The sequence below is a fragment of the Dromiciops gliroides genome, chromosome 4 (genome assembly GCF_019393635.1).
Source record: "Dromiciops gliroides isolate mDroGli1 chromosome 4, mDroGli1.pri, whole genome shotgun sequence".
NCBI lineage: Eukaryota > Metazoa > Chordata > Mammalia > Microbiotheria > Microbiotheriidae > Dromiciops > Dromiciops gliroides.
The window spans coordinates 327,776,582-327,793,510 of record NC_057864.1 but is presented as its reverse complement, the minus strand read 5'-3'; the positions used below and the strand labels follow the sequence as shown (position 1 = coordinate 327,793,510).

General features: G+C 40.2%; 1 protein-coding gene across 1 annotated transcript in view; it reads left to right on the top strand.

Annotated features, from left to right (window-relative positions):
• Positions 1-16,929, top strand: part of LOC122755093 (basic proline-rich protein-like) — a 95,034-nt gene that overhangs the window by 75,440 nt on the left and 2,665 nt on the right. The window contains exons 2-4 of the mRNA XM_044003461.1: positions 15,568-15,816; positions 16,178-16,349; positions 16,522-16,606. Of these exons, the coding sequence (XP_043859396.1) occupies positions 15,568-15,816; positions 16,178-16,349; positions 16,522-16,606 (506 nt within the window). The remainder of the gene's footprint in view (positions 1-15,567; positions 15,817-16,177; positions 16,350-16,521; positions 16,607-16,929) is intronic.

Here is a 16,929-nt window from a genome sequence, read left to right as displayed (position 1 = left end):
CCCTGGCCTTCCCGGCGGGGCGGGGCTCGACATTTAGGCACATTGCTCCCTGGAAGGGTCTTTCAAGAAGGAAACTGGCTTCATTTGTTGTTTTTTTTTTCTAGTTCTTTATCAATCCCAACCTCACTGGACTACATAGCTTTGTATGGGCCCTGCTGCAACCCCCTTCCCAAGATACCTAGGCTAAGGGCAATAGGGTGAATAACAATATAACCAAGGAAGGGCAGGGAAACAAGGTTACAGAATAGAGGCAGGGAAGGGTCAGAAAAGCAAGGTTGTAAAAGGAAAAATAGACACAGAGACATCATCTTGACTTTTATGACCTGTCCAAGGTTACAAAGGTAGTAAGTGGCAAGGCCAAGATAAAATTTCAAGTTATCTGAGTTCAAATCTGCCTCAGACACTTACTAGCTGGTCAAAGAGCTTAACCTGTCTGCATCATTTTCCTCAACTATAAATTGGGGATCAGAATAGGACCTGCTTCTCAGGGATATCTTGGGGAAAATATGAGATAATATCTATAAAGTGTTTAGCAGAATGCCTAGAATATAATAGGTGCCTAATAAATTCTTATTTCCTTCCTTCCATCTGACACCAAATTCAATATTCTTTCCACCCCATCATGCTGCCTCAGACAAGCTGAACCTGAGTTGCTACTCTTACCATGTGACCCTGGGCAAGACATAAAATCAACTGGGGTCAGGGGCAGCTAGGTGGCACAGTGGATAAAGCACCGACCCTGGATTCAGGACGACCTGAGTTCAAATCTGGCCTCAAACACTTGACACTCACTAGCTGTGTAACTCTGGGCAAGTTACTTAACCCTCATTGCCCCATTAAAAAAAAAATCAAGTGGGGTCTCCATTTCCTCATCTGTAAAATGGGGGATATAATTATGTTCAGATAACCTACCTCAACCAGTTAGTCAATAAACATGTATTAAGGGTCTTCTATATGCCAAGCACAATGCTAAGGTCTGAAGAAGCAAAGCAACTCATGTTTCCACTGCTGTAGGATCCTTAATATCTTCTGGTGACATCACTGCCCTGTTCCTGCTAAGCCTGCTCTCTTCTGGTTCTGTGTGATACAGAGTCTCTCCCAGCCATTGCTGGTTTCTATGGTTGCTTGCTGCATGGCATTGTTTTGCTAGTCTTGTGGTCACTGACTTTGCTGGGCATAAGTTGTGGAGCTGCATCATTGGGCAAAAAGTTGCAGAGCTTCTCTCTGCTTCCAACTAACAACTCCACCTGGATACTTTGAAAGGGATGTTATCTCTTCCTCACAGAGGAATGAGTGGCTTCTGCTATGTTCCTTTAGCTTAAAGCCCTGAGGCTTTCCCCATTATAGCTCTGTTTCAAAGCAGAGTAGGGAACTTGAAAACTTTCCTAGAGGAAAACCTTTGGTGGCTCTTTCCCATGAGGAATGGTCTGAATGTAGCTTTCACAGTTTTGGCCAAAACGTGCTTTCCACCCCCTGATGAAGATTCTTTGCCTCAGGTGACAAGTTCTTTGGAAAAGGCTCTTTGAGCAGAGCCACTGACTATCTAACTAGTACTTCCAAAATCTGTTTTTAGTCTTCCTACTCCTCCCCCTTCTCCTGTTTTTCCTCCTCCTCCTCTTCCTTTTTTCCTCTTTCTCCTTCTCTCTCAAGTTTATGGAAGACTTCTTTATTAATTCCCAATTTGGGATACTGTGTCAGCAAATTCATCTCAAGGAAGCTTTGCCATAGAAACTGCACCCAGCTACATAATTCTGATTCTATTCTTTGATGTATCTCTGTGGAACCAACAGGCTTCTGCTCTCAAGATGGCACTAAATAAACACAAAAACTAAGCTCATTGTCTACTTCCTGGTCTTTCACCTGTATTTGTGCCAGCAAGAACTTTCCAGGCCTTGAGCTTTCCTTACAAAACTGTTCATAGAGCATTTTTGTCTATTTATCTCATTGCCTCCATTATATGCTATCTTGTTTCAAAATCTCTCCCAGGAGAAGGAATCCTTGAGGACAGAACAGGGTCCATGTCACTTTTTATCTTTGTATCTCCATTGTCTATTATCATGCCTTACCCAGAATCATAAATAAGACAGACAGGTGAGTGAGGGGTGGCAGTGGAAGCTGATGGAGGACAGTCCAACTATGAGTGACCTCACATTGGTAGACCCTTACCACCATGGGGAGTGGGAAGAAGATAAGCACCAACAGTGGGATCCTGGGAGAGACAACTCAGGCAGTTGTACATTGCAGCATAGTAAACAACAGAAGACCATGAGGTGACAATTCCTGGGAACTGTGGTCCCTGTGAAAAAGAAACTCACTTCTCTGGATAATGGCACCCTGAGGTAGTTAGGACTTTGAAATATATATATATATATATTTGTTCAGTAGAATTGAATTATTTTTTTCCATGCTACCTTATTCCCACCAACCTTTTTATACATTATATACTCGAAGTGGGAATGGTGTTACACAAAGTCAATGTGCAAAATGGGTAGAGTGGATTATACTCTGAAAGGGAAAGTCCCAACCACTTGTCTTAGGAAAGGCAGGTACTCTACAAACTAATTATACACACACACACACACACACACACACACACATTCATATTTGTGTGTGTGTGTATATAAACACATACATTTACATAGATGTAGCATAGATATACATATATTCATTCAATCATTCCACAAACAGTTAAATAAGCCTCAAGTAACCAGTTCTGGGCACCCCCCCATCTTCAAATCACTCCCTATCTACAAATCTCTACAACTGTAGAGCTCTATGGGATAAGTTTTGAGTGTAGAAGACATAGTGTTAATAGGAAATTATTAAGAAAAAAACTCATAGAATTGTGTGATAACGTGAGGTGTTTGGATCCCTTAGCATTTTGATAGGAGATTCAGAAATTGGTACCTAAGAGACTTGGAGTTGGGAGAACTATTCAGTTTCATAATACATGATTCAAATTTTGTTAGTCATGAATCCCTTAAGGCAGAAAACATTTTCTATTAAAAATCATGTTATTAATGATCCACATTAGTGCAATATAGAATAAAATAGTTAGAAATGCATGACTTTACACTTTTGATGCTGGTTTAATCAATTTCCTCTATCTTATAATTTAACTGAACATGAGCTGTTCATGCTTTAATAGACTGGTTATAGTTTCTTCAGTGAGAACAACAATTCCATATTAAGAAAGCAGATAAATCAAAGCTTTTCACTGAATATTACAGGATAGGTATTTGGACTTGGATCCAAGAAGATCTGAATTAAAATTCTGCCTCTGATACTTCCTGTGTAACTCTGTGATTTAACAGGAAATAAACCGTATTAAGGCATTTACTATTTTCTCTAGAAAACTCTTGCTTGAATTTTCTCTGTCCAGCAGGTGGCACACCTTACTCAGTAATGTGCTGGAGAAATTCTTAACTTTTCTCAACCTCAATTTCTTGATCTGTAAAGTGGGTATAATAATAGTAGCTACCTGGCATAATTATTGTGAGAATGAAATGAGACAGCACATACAAAATGCTTTGCAGACCTAGAGCACTTATATAAATGCTAACTGTTATTTTTCATATCTTTTCATATTTCTTCATGTTCCTTATACTTGTCTATCTTAATTTCATTATAATATCAGGAGTTATTAAGTATTTTTAAAAGAAATTAGGAAAGAATATAAGTCAGAGAAAAATGCTAAAATCTAAAGGATTAAATCAATAACTACCATCAAAGACTGAAGGATTTCAGTTAGTTTTACTAATATCCACTTTCTATGTATGACTTGAAACTCTTAAGATGATACCTACAGTTCAAATAATGTGTAAGGGAAAGTCCTGGATTTTTCAGGCTCCCTTCTCTAGGATGTTATGATTCTATAAGAAAAGGGGGCAAAGGGAACAGCTAGGTAGTGCAGTGGATAAAGCATTGGCCCTGGATTCAGGAGGACCTGAGTTCAAATCCAACCTCAGACACTTGACACTTACTAGCTGTGTGACCCTGGGCAAGTTACTTACATTATTAAGTGCTGATTTTTCTAGTTACCCCCTCTTTCTCTTTAGTCAATAAACATTTATTGAACATTTACTATATGCCAAGCACTGTGCTAAGAGCTGGGGACATAAATCCAAGCAAAAAAAAAAAAAAGCCAGATCCTGTTCTTAAGGAGTTTACATTTTAATGGAGTAGGAGGGAGATAACACATTAAGAAAAAGCTCGAAAGAGTGAGATAGGGCAGTACCCTCACAGGATCAAAATTCAGAGAGTGAAGGATGGCTGTTATTGGGTCTTTCCTCAAAACAGCAATTCTAGGAACAACTCACCAATGGAGAAGAGACCCACAGGGACAAAGGTGGTTAAGGGTGGCAGTGAAGTCTAGAAAGTAAAGAATGATTTGAACACAGGTCTTCTGATTCCAGTGCTCCTTCCACACTGTTCCACTTAGTGAATAGCAGGATCAGGACCCAAACTCAGGTCTTTTGATTTTTCTTACTGGACCCTTCCTTTTAAGGAAGGACCCAGATCAACCATCTTTCATTCTATTGACTTTTTCCCAATGAGTCTGTGAGGATACTTCACCCTCCCCATTTCTACCTCCCTTTCATTTATTGTCTTGTTAGATTAGAATGTAAGCTCTTTGCAGACAGGTAATGTCCTGGCACTTGTATTTGTATCCCTAGTAAACAGCACAGTGCCTGGCACATAGTAAATGCTCAATAAATGTTTGTTGACTAGTGAGACACAGAGGTAACTAGAAAAGGAAAATACTAAAAATCAAAGCATGAAGAAAGAGGAGGTTAGTGAATGTCAGTGAAGTCCTGACATCTTTCTGCTCCACCTCACTGTTTAATGTGACCTTTCTCATCTCTGCTAGGATCCCAAAACTTGAAGCAGAAGCTGAGAATAAAGGGCATAGGTTAAGGTGAGGAAGGAAGGCTGGAGGAGTAGGGGGTTACTTCATAATGACATAATGGTAGTAAGGGCATTAAATTCAAATTAGCCACTTTTCTTCCATCCCTGCCTTTTAGCTACAGGAAAAAGAATTTCCCCAACGCATTACTGAGTAAGGTGTGCCATCTGCTGGACAGAGAGAATTCAAGCAAGAGTTTTTTAGAGAAAATAGTAAATGCCTTAACACGATTTATTTCCTGTTAAATTTCTTGAACCTGAAATGAGTTGTTGATTCTCTTACTAATTAATTTGATTCCTTACAAAACAAATATCAAGTCAACCCTCTGAGTAAAAGCTGCAAGAGTCTACAATTGTTATCCACCATCACCACCACCATTGTCACTAACCCCAACCCACCCTCACAGATGAATATTTCATCAACACTTAGGTTCTAATATACCAACTGGTTCGTTAGCCCCAGTTTCCTGATAAATTTGGAGTTTATGGAAGTCAGAAGGATATGTAGACAAGAGAATTGTGAATTTTTAGTTCCTTTGCTCTTATGAATAAGTTTCCTTGGCCTGGCTAAAATTATTCTGTTGAAAATATATATGATTAAAAATCTGTGTGTAGAGAGGGAGAATGCTATTTGTATTAATCCTCAGCTTGCCATACTCTTTGTCTTGTTTTTCCACCCCTCCCAACTGGGAACTACTTAATCCTTTTATGAAATCATTGCTAACAAATGACTTAATCTTCATCCGAGTAGTAAAGATCAATGACAATAGCCCTTAAAATAGCAAGTATTGTTAGGTCAAGGAAATATCTCAACAGCAATTTTTCCCATGACTCATGGCCCAAGAATACAACTTCAAACCTCCAGGGTTGGGAAGCTGTTGAATCAGATATTTCCCCTGATCCCTACCCGTCAGTGAAATGCATTTCCACTGATCAAATTTCAGGCATTGGTTCATTTGATTTTTTAGGATATGTATGGGCTTATCACCCTAGATAAATGAGCTACTTTGTACTTAAAGAAAAGATGTGGCAGCACAGATAACAAATAGGCTGGTGACTTTTCTGCCTGACCCTTGCCTAGAAAAAATGATGGTCTAAATAATAATAATTTTTATTGTCACCGGTTAAGGTTTTTTGTTTTTAGTTTCAGAGATTTGGGCACCTTTCTTAGCCAGTAGAGTTCTGTCTATAACAGCCAAAGTCAACTTGAACAAATTGTAGGCAGATAACATCATTCCCTACTATTATGTTTTTTCTTCAATATTTCTTCTTTTTTCCTTTGAGTATTTCCAAAAAGCCTTGGTGTGCCTTTAAATTTGAGGCTGTAAAAAGATCTTTACTGATGTTGAGGATGTGCCTGTTTGGATGCAACATTAAAGTATCTGGGTTGCATTTACCCAGTGGTTGAGTGGGTCACTGAGATGAATTAAGCACAGCTGGTGTTAATTCAAACCTCAGTGTGATAAGTGATTGTAGGAATGGATTTCTGAGAATTGATGAAGAACACTGAAGTGCCTGGTGCCAATAATGAGTTGGAAGGTGAAGAAGGAAAAGGGGGGTGATGGTATTGCAGTGAGGTGGCTAATAGCTTTGTGGAGTTGGAAGACTCTTGGTCAACACTGAAGGGTCTTCTATCCTTTTTTTCAATACACCAGAAAGGACATCAGACCAAGAGGAAAACATCAGAGGTTTCCAAGATCGCTACCTGCCACTTTATGGTAGATGACTGAGGCCTTGATAGTTCCAGAGCTTGTTTGGTTCCTAAGTAAGGAACATCACACACCGCAGGAGTCAGCAGCTGTCTTACAAAGTGCACCAAGTGACTGAGCAATCTCTGCCTTTCCACTGTGTTGAGGGATTTCACTGACGGGTAGGGATCACGGGAAATATCTGATTCAACAGCTTCCCAACCCTGGAGGTTTGAAGTTGTATTCTTGGGCCATGAGTCATGGGAAAAATTGCTGTTGAGATATTCATGGGGGGGATTAAGTGACTTGTCCAGGGTCACAGAGCTAGTAAGTGTCAAGTGTCTGAGGCCAAAAAATAATAAAATAAAATAAAATAAAATGTCACCCACAGGGGGCAGCTAGGTGGCACAGTGGATAAAGCACCGGCCTTGGATTCAGGAAGAATTGAAAAATGTCTCATTCCCATAAGACAAAACACAAACTAGACAACATTTTGATGAATATTGATTTTGAATTTGTGTGATGAAGCAATTGATTAACTTGGCAACTCCAACAGTGGATACAAATCAAACTATAAAAAAAAAAAAGAAAGTAAACACACAAGGAAGAGAGCTTTGAAAGTTACATGTTGAACTTAATTATATACTTAGAGTAAAAGCAAGTCATAAATAAGATTGACAATTTCAGAGATGAGCCTTTCTATTCTTTGTATATGTAAGTATATTTAATGTATGAGTAATATTTTTGTTAAATTCAGAAGTTTTTTTTTAAAGTTTTTTAGTTGTTTGACATTTCACCATTTTTTTTTGCAGAGGCAAGAGTCTATACATGTAGAATACTGTGCATGTTAGACTTTTTTCCATATATTGGTTGCTTTTTTCCTCTTTTTAATTATTTGTTATAAGAAATAGTTCTCTGGGATAATAGGAAAAATATATTAGAAAATTTAAATGATGTAAAAGCCACATATATCAATAAAATTTATTTTTTAAATATTGCAATACAGCTACAGGTTAAAAAAACAATTTTAAGAACTTGTAGTTGATACAAAATGTCATGGGGAAAATGGGGTAGGGGGTTAGGGTTAGGGGCTTGGGGTCCTTGGGACTTCCTCTTTAAAAATTACACCCTCTTGCACACAAAAGCAGTTAGAATAACATAGTCATTTATTTAGAGGAAGGGGAAGGGAAGGGAAGGGAAACCATGAAAGAAATCCTTGGTCTTCTCATGAGGAGAAAGGCATGGCAGAGTGTGGCTCTGAGATACCAATCTCAGAGGACTGATGGGGGTGACCATCTGACTGTAGAAAGTTCCTTTAGTGAGGGAGGACCAGACCCACTGGTAGTGGCTGGAGGAATTGGGTGAAGGGTGGCTGCAGATCTCTCAAGCCATCTCCTCAGGACACAAAGGAAGCAGCCACACCTAATTTTATCGCCCCATGGTTGAGGGAGACTAGAATGAAGGGTGGGGGTCCCAGAGCTAGCTCAGTCCAATCTGGTTCCACTTATCTCTTTAGGTGTGTCTGTCCTTTGGTTTAGTTTCTCAAGGAGAAGGTTCCTTGATGTACCCTAGAGAACTTCTGTGGTGCTCTGGGCCCATAACACTTACTATTTACTAAAAATCCAAATTCTTTAGCTCATATTCTCTCATCTTCTTCATATCAGTCCATTAATTCTTTCAAGACATGATTCAGGATTCATCTATACCAAAAGAGCATCGTTCACCTAATTTTATTGCTTGGTTGCCCCTTTTATTATACTCAAATTCCCTATCAGCTTTTAACTGTTGCAGCTAGACTTTTTCCACATGTCTCTTTCAAAATTTTTATTTATGTCTTTTGTTTCTGTGTCAATTTTTGTCAGAATATCCCTTCCCCAGTCCAGTGAGCTATCCCTTGTAATGAGTGAGAGTTCAATACAATAGATCAGCCTATCAGTGAAGTCTAGCAGTATATGCAATGTTTCATACTTATAAACTTTCATTTCTGCAAAGATTTTTCTCTAGGACCAAGCTTAGTCATTATATTTGCCTGGCAGTCAATTTATTTATTTGTTTATTTTATGTTGCACTTTCCACTTACCAGCATATCCATTCTGTATGCAAGTCTCAAAAGTCTTAGTGCAGTTTTAAGCTATTAGTTCTTAAAACTTCACTAAGACTTTTGGGGTATTCTATGTTCTTTTCCTGGTTCTGCTTACTTCACTCTGTATCAGTTCATAGAATTCTTCTTATAGCACAATAATATTCCATTATATTCACATGTAACAGTATTTAGCAATGCCTCAGTTGTCTCATTTTACATGCATATGTAATCTATAATACATGTTCAATTCCAAAAGCACATACAATACAGCTTTGAAAAGTTCCTATTTCACCTATGATATCTTTTGTTTTGTTAAGTTTTATGTTTTGAAACATATATTACATTCCAAGTTGCCAGTGAGATAGACACTTGAATTGAAAAAAAACACTACAAAGAATATTAGTAATCTATTTTCATCTATATGGAAACTTTCTGTCTGGCTTTTTAGGGATATATGACAGTGAGATCTCTTATTCATAGGATACAGACATTAACATAATTCCAAATCACTTTCCAGAACGATGGGAACAATTCCCAGCTCTGCCAATAGTGTATCCTTCTCTTCCCACAGTCTCTTCAATATCGACTAATTCTATTTTTCGTCTTTGCCAATTTATAAGTGAGAGGTAAAATTTAGTGTTCTTTTAAATTGCATTTCTCATGTTATTAATGATTTTGAGAAGATGTTCATATGGTTAATAGTTTGCAACTCTTTTGAGAATAGTTTATTCATATCCTTTGACCACTTCTCCATTGTAAAATGACTCTCATAAACATGTATTAATTCCCAATATATCTTGTACATGTGATCCTAACAAGAGACGTTTAATACCAAGGTTTTTCCTAATCAAAGTGTTTCTTTATTATCTTAGTTTTATTAATTTCTATCTTGTAATTTTTTTCAATTTCATGTAATCAAAATTATCGGTTTATCTTTTGTGATTGCCAGTACCCCTTCTTTGATAAAGAATTCTCCCTCTAACCATAGCTATGAAAGGTATCTAATCTCATTCTGTTTTCTTGATGTGAGCTTTAATATGCAGTTTCAGATAATTATAATACAGGGTGGACCAAAAGTTATGAATATTTAGTAACTCCTTTATTTTTTAATTTATAATGCCATAACATCACATACAGCATATATAGGAAATGAATTTCCATTACATGTGAAAAATCAAATCTCATAAATGGCTAAAAAAGAAAGAAAAAAAAATTTTTTTAATTATTAAAACATCATACCTCTTTGAGATTTTTGGTCTACCCTGTTTATGGTTTAAGACTTGGCTATAAATCTAAGTTTTCTGAATTTCTTTTTTGTTTTTCCAGAAGTTCTAGTCTACTAGGAAGGTTTTTTGCCTAAGTAATTTATGCTCTTGCATTTGTTAAACCCTAATTGAATATTATTGTTTCTGATTCTTCTTTATCTATTAAATTCCTCTGACCTACCTTTCTATTATTTATATAATAAAATCATTATGATATATAAAATATAATCAAGGCAGAGAAAACCTATTCCTGTTTTATTCCTACTTTATTTCAGTATTTCCTTTAGAATTCAAGAACTTTGTTCTCTCCATCGCATTTATTATTATTTTGATTAGTAGATTGAGAGGAATAAACCTAAATCTGTATGTTAATTTAGGTATCATAGTTTGCATTTTATTGGTATGACCCAATCATGAGTAAATAAACATTGCTCCAACTAATGGCCATTTTTTGTTTCATTAAAGAGCATTCTGTATTGTATTTGTATATTATTATACTTATATATCTCAAGCATATCTTTTAAAATTGGCACCCAGATATTTTAAGCATTTTTTCCATTCTTGTGAGTGACATTTCCTTTTCTATCTTTTTGTTTCGAATCTTGGTATTGCCATATTGACATGTTGTTGATTCTGTTGATTGTGCTACTTTACTGAAGTTACTCTCTCAATGAAACAAATTGATTTTCTGTAATTTTTCTAAATAAAATGACATATCACCAGGAAATGGATATAATTTTGTCTCCTCTTTAACCTATGTTTATTTTAATTTCTTCTTCATTTTATTGCTATCAGAACATTTCTAGAATTATATGAAATATGAGTGAAGCCCAAAGGCATACTTGTTCTATACCTGTATTTATTGGGGAAAATCCTAGTGTTTACCCATTGCAAATAATTCTAACTTTGCATTTTAAATATATGCTTTCCTCATATCAAAAATAACTCTTCTAGGGCAGCTAGGTGGTGCAGTGGATAAGTCACCAGCCTTGGATTCAGGAGGACCTGAGTTCAAACCCAGCCTCAGACACTTACTATCTGTGTGACCCTGGGCAAGTCATGTAACCCCCATTGTCCTGAAAAAAAAAAAGGAAAAAGAATTTTTTTAAAAATAATTCTTCTATGTCTAAAATTTTTTTAAATTTTTAACACAAATGTTGCAATTAGTTTTTTTATATCCTTATATAATCATGCAGTTTCCATGTGTTTTTAAAAGATAATTATGTTCATTTTTATCTGATGTTGAACTATCCATACATACCTGGTATAAATCCAACTTGTCCTCATGACTAATAAATGCTTTACCAATCTCTCTATCTTGCTATGGCAGGATAGCTACTAAGTTCTAAGGTTTTGGAATTAGCAAAAATCAGCTGGACATGATCCAACTGATTTAGAAAGTGTGAAATCAATGGGTAGAAGTGTTGGTCATGCCAAAAGAAAACAACCTAATCTCATTGAGGCTGATTGGTGATGCAGTGAGTAAGAGTTCCAGGCTTGTAATGAGGAAGGCTGGAGTTCAAATGAGGTAGCAGACATGTACTAGATGTATGACCTTGGGCAAATCACTTAACTTCTCTCAAATTAATTTTTCTCATCTATAAAATGGGGGCAATGATAACATCTACCTCATAGGGTTGTTGTGAAGATTAAATGAAATAATATATGTAAAGTACTTTGCAAACCTTAAATCACCACATAAATGGTAGGTAGTAGTAGTAGCAGTGGTGGTAAATAATAGTAGTAGTTATTGTGGTTGTTTTCATAAGGGTTCATTAGTAACAGATCAGTCTGGGCTCACAAATTCTTTCTTACAAAGGAAACTCTATGTAGATGATCTAAATGGTGGTGGATGGCCAGACGAACTGCTTCCTGTGGTTGCCCACATGAAATGCTCCTAGGAATTTGTGACCAGAAATTTCTTAATGATCTGGGTCTCCATCAACATAAAATAATAACTCACATTAGTATAGCACCTTAAGGTTTACAAATGGTTTACTTCTGTATTGTCAATACTGGAGTATATAATAACAGATTGATGGTACATTCATAATCTCATTGAAAGGGAAAGATTTCAGTTCCCTAGATGCTGAATACATTGACAAAATCCTAGTAATGACTAAAGAGTACTAACCACTGGAAGATGGTCATTAGCAACATGTAAATTGTACCCCTGGTCTAACTAAATACAGTCATCTGAATGGGAAGTGATCAGTGATTGCTTTAGTTGTTCTGTCAGCCACAGAATAAGCCATCAAAAAACTAGTACCACTAAAAGGTAGCAGAAGTTGATAAGTTTGGGGGAAAATCTACCTGGACCTGTAATGCAAGGGTTCTCTAATAATTATAATAACTCATTATGCATATATTATGTATATAATTTTATGTCTATATGTTATATACTCCATTCAAATGTAAGCTCCTTGAGAGCAGGGACAATTTTACTTTTCTGCATCTTTATCATGCAAGTACATTATGGACATTACAGATAGATAATGTACATTATCTCTAACCCCTATTTTACTTTTCCCAAGACTTAGCATGTTACATGGCACATAGTAAGTGCTTAATAAATGCCTGTGGATTAATTTATAGGTTTGTGTAATTCCTTAAGTTTTGGAAAAATAATTTACATAATAATTTTGGAAAAATAATTTACATGCATTATCTTGTTTTATTCTCATTTAACCCTATAAAGTGGGAACAATTTATTAGTTCCACTTTACAGATAAGAAAATTGGGACTTGTTGACATTAATAATTTTTCCAATGTCAACATAACTAATAAGTTTCTGAGGCATATTTTGAACTTACCTTCTTGACTTCATGCCCAGAACTCTAGCCACTACAACAGTGCTTCCCATTTACTGGTTAGCATGCCTCCAAAGGGTTCATGATGATGGTCCAGGAATTTCACAATAAATGGTTCTTTAAGTGGTAAATAACTATCCAGTTATGTACAAATATACATTTTGCCCTAACAACAAGCATGTTCATGTTTCTAGCCATTTTTATAGCAATGTTAAATGTTCATGATTGTGCATACAATGATTTCGGTGTTCATGCATCAAACTGACCATTTATGACTAAGCTCAACTTGTCCTAACAATTTCTCAAGCTGTCATCAAATGCTTTCCAAACTGCCACAAGGATTTGACATTCAAGTGCAAACTGATTCCCAATATATGATCAGATGAATGCTCATACCGTCATTTATGTTCTATGTATTATACCAGAGTAGCTCCCTTGTTCTCTTCTGTTACCCTGTAATTATAATTTGCCAGCTATATAATCATGTGATCAAGACATTACAAATGCCCTTAATTCTTGTGACACAAATGTCAGATGGTCTCTAACAGTGATTTCTGGCCATGCACTAACTCATCTTGAAACCATCATGGAAAATCACAAATATCTATATGAACAAAACTTACATTGCCTCTAATTGTAGCATTAAGGCTATTTTCTGGTTTAAACTCATCTTGAACTTATGTTACTTGTCTTCAATCTGGTAGATTTTCAAATTACCTTTTTGGCAGCACTGGTCAGTTGGTCAGTTGAGTTTCACTAAGAGTACAGTGAGTGTGCCAGTGGTAAAAGACAAGAAAGTCACATGTAAGAAGAGTTTTTTCCTATAAAGCTCAGTTTACATATGAACATTATTTTGTAAAAAAGCATTACATGCAACTTAACTTTAAAGTATATTTATCACTTAATATAGTACTTTTTTCATTAGCCAACAAAAAGGTAAATATTTTATATCATAACCAGTCATTTTCATCAAGAGCATAGGTGAGTAGAATATTTTTTTTAATGAATTTCCATCTTTCCACAAGAGAATTTGTAAAATTCTCCTACCATTTTTCACCATATATTTGGGAATAAACATTTTTGCTTCATGCTTTTTTAAAAGTCCAAATAAAGAAATAAACTCTATGCAAAGCCATATTTAAGACCACATTTGGTGTTGAGCCAAATACTCCAAACCTTTGTTCAATAAATAAAAATACAATAAAAAAGTCCAACATTGTTTTTTTAATCTTATATACTACCTCATATATATTTGAAATTATTTTAGAGTTTTGTGATTTTATATCAAGTTTTCATAATTAAAGCTAGAATAAAATATATCTTATAATTATAATTCTCTAATATGAATTTCAATTTGGAACTGGGGGGGGGTTCTTTATAGTTATTATAAGCCCTTAATGAATAAATGTAAAGGAATATTATGAGTAGTACATTAAATTATCCTACTGGTTCACAACACTTTGTTGTTTTTGTTAAAAGGGACCGAACACACAATGTTGTTCATACTGTGTACGATGTTCTTCTGATTCTGCTCATCTCACTCAGCATCAGTTCATTTAAGTCCTTCCAGGTTTCTCTGAAATCCACCTGAAGCATGCTCTTTTCCACCTTTTTTGAGTCTTCTTATGAAAAATTACTGATCCAGAAATGTTTTACGTGATTGCACATATAAGCCATATCAGAAATCTCAAGGAAGGGAAGGAAAGAGAGGAAAGGAAGGATAGAATTTGGTATTCAAACGTTTTTAAGCTTTAAAATTGTTTTAACATGTAATTGGGGAAAAATAAAATATTATTTAAAAATAATAACCTGTTAACATATACGCAAAACAGGTTTAGGTACCTCACTGAATCTGTTCACCCCTTCCCAGTCCCATTGTCCTGAAACCCTCTTATTCCACCCCTCCAAACTTTTAACTTCACACATTTGGTTTCTGCTTCTGAGATTGACTGGAAATTTTACACTCTTTCCTTATGCTTCTGTAGCTTCGTGATTGATACTTTATGCAGGAAACACTAATAATCTACTTTTACAAAAAGTTATTTTCAAAAGAAGTTTTTAGAGAGAGTGATTTTTTTCTCCTATTTAATTGGTGACTGTCTACCACCATTGGATGTGGTTTTTGTTATAAAGGGATTGATTAATTTATTGAAATCACAAGGGAAATATATTCTCTATTGGAGTATAAGAAAAAATCATTTCTATGCTGTGTTTAATGATCTATAATTTGAATTTTAAAAATTAAAAAATAACAGGTTTGAGTTTTTTCCTATTTTCTCTGATAGTCCATGTACATAGATGTTACATTAAATGAACATTTGTTCGAAGTTTGTAGCTTTACTTCTTTAAATTGGCATAACGTAAAGTCCCAAGGGCAGTGTATTCGTACCATTTTTTACTTTAGGCATCTAATTCATGTATTACTTACTCCAGAGACTACTTTAGAACTTTTTTATATCTTCTACAGTACTTTATAAACCTTGAAGTGCTAGGCTCAACACGCCCCGGCCCGGCAGGCCTCGGCACACCCCGGCACGCCCCTGCTCGGCTCGGCACGCCCCTGCTCGGCTCGGCACGCCCCGGCACGGCTCGGCACGGCTCGGCACGCCCCGGCACGGCTCGGCACGGCTCGGCACGGCTCGGCACGCCCCGGCACGGTTCTGCACGGCTCGGCACGCCCCGGCACGGTTCGGCAAGGTTCGGTACGGCTCGGCACGCCCCGGCACGGTTCGGCACGGCTCGGCACGCCCCTGCTCGGCTCGGCACGCCCCGGCACGCCCTGCCCCAACTCGGCACGGCGCCCCGGCCCGCCTCAGCGCGCCCCGGCCCGGCAGGCCTCGGCACACCCCGGCACGCCCCGGCACGGCACGCCCTGGCTCGGCACGCCCCGGCACACCCCGGCACGCCCCGGCACACCCCGGCACGCCCCGGCTCAGCGCGCCCAGGCCCGGGTCAGCGCGCCCCGGCCCGGGTCAGCGCGCCCCGGCCCGGGTCAGCGCGCCCCGGCCCGGGTCAGCGCGCCCCGGCCCGGGTCAGCGCGCCCCGGCTCGGCAGGCCCCTGCTCGGTTCGGCACGCCCCTGCTCGGCTCGGCACGCCCCTGCTCGGCTCGGCACGCCCCTGCTCGGCTCGGCATGCCCCGGCCCAACTTGGCACGCCCCACCGCGGCTCAGTGCGCCCCGGCCTGGCTCGGAGCGCCCCGGCTCGGCGCGCCCCAGCACGCTCCAGCTCGGCACGCCCCGGCACGCTCCGCCTCAGCGCGCCCCGGCTCGGCACACCCCTGCTCGGCTCGGCACGCCCCTGCTCGGCTCGGCACGCCCCTGCACGGCTCGGCACGGCTCGGCACGCCGCGGAACGGTTCGGCACGGCTCGGCACGCCCCGGCACGCCCCGCCCCAACTCGGCACGGCGCGCCCCGGCCCGCCTCAGCGCGCCCCGGCCCGGCAGGCCTCGGCACACCCCGGCACGGCACGCCCTGGCTCGGCACGCCCCGGCACACCCCGGCACGCCCCGGCTCAGCGCGCCCCGGCCCGGCTCAGCGCCCCTGCTCGGCTCGGCACGCCCCTGCTCGGCTTGGCACGCCTCGGGACGCCCCTGCTCGGTTCGGCACGCCCCTGCTCGGCTCGGCACGCCCCTGCTCGGCTCGGCACGCCCCGGCCCAACTTGGCACGCCCCACCGCGGCTCAGTGCGCCCCGGCCTGGCTCCGAGCGCCCCGGCTCGGCGCGCCCCAGCACGCTCCAGCTCGGCACGCCCCGGCACCCCCCCCCCTCAGCGCGCCCCGGCTCGGCAGGCCTCGGCACACCCCGGCACGCCCCGCCTCAGCGCGCCCCTGCCCGGGTCAGCGCGCCCCGGCCCGGGTCAGCGCGCCCCGGCTCGGCACGCCCCTGCTCGGCTCGGCACGCCCCTGCTCGGCTCGGCACGCCCCGGCCCTACTTGGCACGCCCCGGCCCAACTTGGCACGCCCCACCTCGGCTCAGTGCGCCCCGGCCTGGCTCGCAGCGCCCCGTTTCGGCGCGCCCCAGCACGCTCCATCTCGGCACGCCCCTGCTCGGCTCGGCACGCCCCGGCACGCCCCGGCTCGGCACGCCCCTGCTCGGCTCGGCACGCCCCTGCTCGGCTCGGCACGCCCCTGCTCGGCTCGGCACGCCCCTGCTCGGTTCGGCACGCCCCTGCTCGGCTC